The sequence below is a fragment of the Zingiber officinale genome, chromosome 11A, assembly GCF_018446385.1.
Source record: "Zingiber officinale cultivar Zhangliang chromosome 11A, Zo_v1.1, whole genome shotgun sequence".
NCBI lineage: Eukaryota > Viridiplantae > Streptophyta > Magnoliopsida > Zingiberales > Zingiberaceae > Zingiber > Zingiber officinale.
The window spans coordinates 80,129,440-80,133,988 of record NC_056006.1 but is presented as its reverse complement, the minus strand read 5'-3'; the positions used below and the strand labels follow the sequence as shown (position 1 = coordinate 80,133,988).

The following is a 4,549-nucleotide window of genomic DNA, read 5'->3' as shown; positions in this document are numbered from 1 at the left end:
CCTCACAGGCCCAGCAGGCCAAATGATGACCGACCCAGGCCGGTGGCCCGACTAAATTGGTCGGGTTTCCGATCTTCAAGGTAAAAGGTTTCAAGAGTCGAGAGGAGGGATGTCGTCGATTTAAGAGTCACACGAGCGCAGAGTCCGGGACCGATCCGGGTAATATGCAGTGTCGGCGGTAGATCCGCTCGCGGCTGGAACAAACAAGGCATAGAGAACAAATGAGGCGAGGATAATATCATCTTGAGACACTGCAGCAGAGAGTTGGCCGGTAAGGGCCATACCATCAGATATGCGGTGGGACTAATACGGAATGCTCGGACTATTACCCGGAGATAGCTGACGCAGTACTTTTCGACAGGCTTTACACTAAGGTAATGTTGAGGCGTGCCTCGAAATGTGCTCGGCGCTTCCTCGGACTCTCTAAGGCGCGGCGGCGAAGTATCCACACATTTCTCTTTTGTAGCCTCGTTACTGCTGCCTCTCTCGTTGCGACTTGGTGACCGGGCGAGAAACCCCCTCCATTTCGTGAGCTTCCTTGAGAGTGAGGCTTCCTCTCGATACGAGCTGGGCGATGACTAGCGTCCGGACTCGGTGCTTTCGGGGGATCATTATTACTTGTAATAATTAGTGTTTCTATTATGATTATGATAATGATTATAATGATCTAAATGGACTATGGTGCTATGACAATTTTTAATAGATATATGACATGATTGATAAAGTGATCTAGTGATGATTTAGGTTGCTTAAATAGGAAATAATTATCTAGTTAATGACTTTGTCATTAAGAACTCCTGCTTTCGTCATGTCCACACGCCGCAGCCGCAGCCTATTGAAATATATGGATATGATTTTAAAATAAAATTCAGCATCAATTTTAAAATGATGACATTGTCATCTCTAGCCATTTCTATGATCCAGAACACTACACTAGCGGATGATTATATTTAAGTCAAAGCAAAACAACAAGTACTACCCATCATCCAAAGAATTAATATTGACAATTTGTTTGCAAATCTGCTGACGATATATGCGACAACATGTAATCTGTTCTTAATTATATACAAAATGATACGATGAAGCAATGGACAATTAATCTTGTGGGCAAATTAAGCTAATGCTGAACCACAATCAACTGTGATAAACCATGAACTCTATAATGCAAAACCCAAAAGCCACCGAGAAGCGATTTGTGTTTCCATACTATAGCAGTTGGAGGTCAAATAGTGTTCCCATGTGTTCTGGACGATGGATGAGTTGTGGATTCACACGAGAAGCGATTTGGTAGAACACCTGCCATGTTAATAAGCTATCGGAGCCGGACTGATGTCGAGAGCCCACTGCTCGCTCAACTCGGACGGTAGAGGCCACCCGCTCCAATCCTCCGTAAAGCCCAGGACAATGCTTGCTAAGGTGCTTCACATCGAACACCCTTTTGCCGAAAAAGAAGTGAACAAGGTGCAAGAACTCACGAACGGTCTTTGGTAATTTGCAGTCGCATGTCAGCATCTTGACTAGGAAGGCGAAGTCATAGGCGCCTTGGAAGGTAACCCAGGAGACGGGAGAAAAATGGCCAAAGGAAAGCAAGCCGGAGGTGGCCAAGTGCTGGGCGAATCTGCAAGAGTCGATGCCCCATATTTGATTCTTTTGGAAGTCGATGCCATTAGCCTTGAGCAGCTCGACGGAGGAAGGGGCGTAACGGTCGCGGCTGATGTCGAAGTCGCGGAAATTAAATTCCCACACGTAACGCACACAAGTGCCGTCGCTGTAGATGGCACATGGGAGGTTGCCGGCGGCGTCGGAGAGGGTGAGACCGACCTGGACGATGCGGAGGGCCTCGACGTTGGCGCGGATCAATTCGTAGCGCTGGGGGAGGGTGAGGGTGCAGTAGGGATTTTTGGAAGCGACGACGACGCCAGGATACTCGGTGTCCAATGCGACGAAGGGGTGGAACGGGACGGCGGAGCGGATAAGGGCGAACTCCTCGTCGAGGTTATGAGCCCACACGGAGCGAACCTCGACTCTGCTGGTGCTGGCGGCGGAAGAGGAAATTAGCATATCGTTAACGTTGTTGACAACTGCGACGGCCATGATGATGAGTCTGTTTGATGATATTAGAAATGCGAAAGTAGTGGAAGCTGGAGATCGAGGAGATGTTAGTTAGATTTCGATCGATCGAGTTGGAGTGGAAATTGAAGGGAAGGATCGGAGGAGTTTAAATAGAGCCACAGGAAATCAAAGCGAGAAAATCGCAAACTCACTAAACTGAGTTAGTTGCTGCCAAGCGGCGAATTATTAGGATATATATATATTATAATTAATGATGCAAAACGGACTTAATCAGGACTTTAAGTGAAGGATAAATCCAGCAGCAATTAGCGAGCTCAATTAGGTGTTTAGTATTAATTAATTAATTAAAGTTGTTTCCATCGAATCATTCATTTCCTGTCTTTAATTAAATTTCAAGTGTAATTTTGTTATTATTTGCCTTTTGTGAAATTTCTACTCATTTGTTTTGGTTTAAAAAAAAATTAAAAATAAATATTTTAACTCTCAACAATTTTTTTTATAAATCATACAATTTTTCTATTATATTTTCACTTACATATAATTAAATATTTTATCTCTCAAATACTACTGTTTTATTTGCTAAAGATTTGGAAATACAAATACAACAAATATCATATTTATCGTTAAAATAAATCATAATATTCTTATAAAATAATTATTTTATTTGCCCTTAAAATGCAATAGGGTTATTATTTGTTAATTAAAAAATTAAAAATTTAATTATTTGCTGATTATATTATTTCCCCTTAAAATGTAATGGAGTTATTATTTGTAATTAAAAATTAAAAATAAATTATTTGCTAATTTTATTTGCCCTTAAACTAATTTGATTTTAAAATTAAAAATAAAACTGAGAACAACATTCTTTTTTCATATATCCCCTTAAACGGATATATGAAAAATTGTTTATGAATATGTTTTTATTTGACCAAATGAAAATTTTCAAATACAAATTTCATCTCTAATTTTATTTTAAATCCGTCATTAGTCTATCTCAATTAACATAATAAATATACATTTTAATCTATTTATGAAGCCATTTATAATTCTATTTATCAATTCTATTTTAAATTCATTTATTTATAGATATGTATATAATCTTATGTTTATATTTATCACTAAATTTATATTATTTTATATTTCTCATCTACATAATACTTTAAACAATCACACATTTCAAACAAATTGAAAATATGTAAAACAATTAATTTCTAATGCAAAGAGTATCTCTCATACAATTAATATTGAAATAAATAATTATTCACATCATCTAAATATATTAACCATTAATCAAAAATAAAGAAATTAATCTTTATTTCGCTTATCACGATGCTCACGGGATCATATCCTCTTGGATATAAATAATTTGTATATCCCACCTCTTGGATCATTTTACCAATCATTTCCTTTAGATTTTCTTCTCTTCCGCTACCTTCCTCGATAAGTTATTCTTGAGACAATTCTTCTTCCATACTCTTGCTAGTAGTGCATTTGTTTTCAATTTCCTGAAATAATTTTTTGCTTTTCTCATTGGAGCATATTTTATTGAAACTTCCATTATATGATCTTCTAGAGTGTTGATTGTATCCAAATCCATACACCCTCCCCTTACATGGGTTGCCCACCACATCACACCATCATTTGAGGTTAAGTGAAGGCTGAGTAGGCTCATTATCAATATTTTGTCTCTCTTTATACTGTTCTTGTTCATATTATAATAGCTTATATTAGTATTAGTTTAACAAATATAAAAACAAACAAGTAAGAATTAATATAAAATAATAAAAAATTAATTATGTTGACTTACATTAACTTGAGTCGATTTGTTGCCCACAATCTCTTCGGTACATTGTTTTCTTTTATGTATTCATTCAAAAATCTTAAATTCATCAATTGCTCATCCCAAATCTTTTTTTATTTATAGTTACTCTCATTGTGCAACTAATACATGCATGGCATGAGATTCATATTAAATTCCATCAAGATAATCTTTCAGTATTTCAGATTACTTACCAAAAATCTTTCTAGTAATAGTGACCACAATGAACATTTGTTGGAAATAAAAAAGACAATTGCTATGAGGGCTAAATTGAATCAACATCGACTAGTCATAGTAGCACCCAAAAAAAAAACAAAAGAATCTATATAATGTTCATGATAAAAATTCATTTCAATCTGAAAAGTTTACGTACTCTTCAAATTTCTCAACAATGTTAATATTTAGAGATTAAATGACGACCTGACAAACTGTAGAAATCATTTTGCCGATGTAGCAAATTCAGAAGGATTCTTTGAAAACTCAACTAAATTTAAGCCACCTACCAATCCATTTGAATATCAAATGCATCATTAGTTCATGCACTGTGAATTGAAGAGAGGTATTGAAAAAAAATATGTTTTCACTAATTAAGAATAATGATACATGGTGTATTTATATACATCATAAAGAGATAAAGATAAGAAAACATATACAAAG

General features: G+C 36.2%; 1 protein-coding gene across 1 annotated transcript; it reads right to left on the bottom strand.

Moving 5' to 3' along the window:
• Positions 1–1,206: 1,206 nt before the first annotated feature.
• On the bottom strand, positions 1,207–2,094 carry LOC122031501 (probable CCR4-associated factor 1 homolog 11). The gene has a single exon (XM_042590610.1). It carries the CDS (start codon positions 2,092–2,094, stop codon positions 1,207–1,209), a length of 888 nt encoding a protein of 295 aa, XP_042446544.1.
• Positions 2,095–4,549: the final 2,455 nt, after the last annotated feature.

Excerpts from the sequence above, each read along its gene's own strand:
- LOC122031501 (XM_042590610.1), bottom strand. The coding sequence starts at position 2,094 with ATGGCCGTCGCAGTTGTCAACAACGTTAACGATATGCTAATTTCCTCT.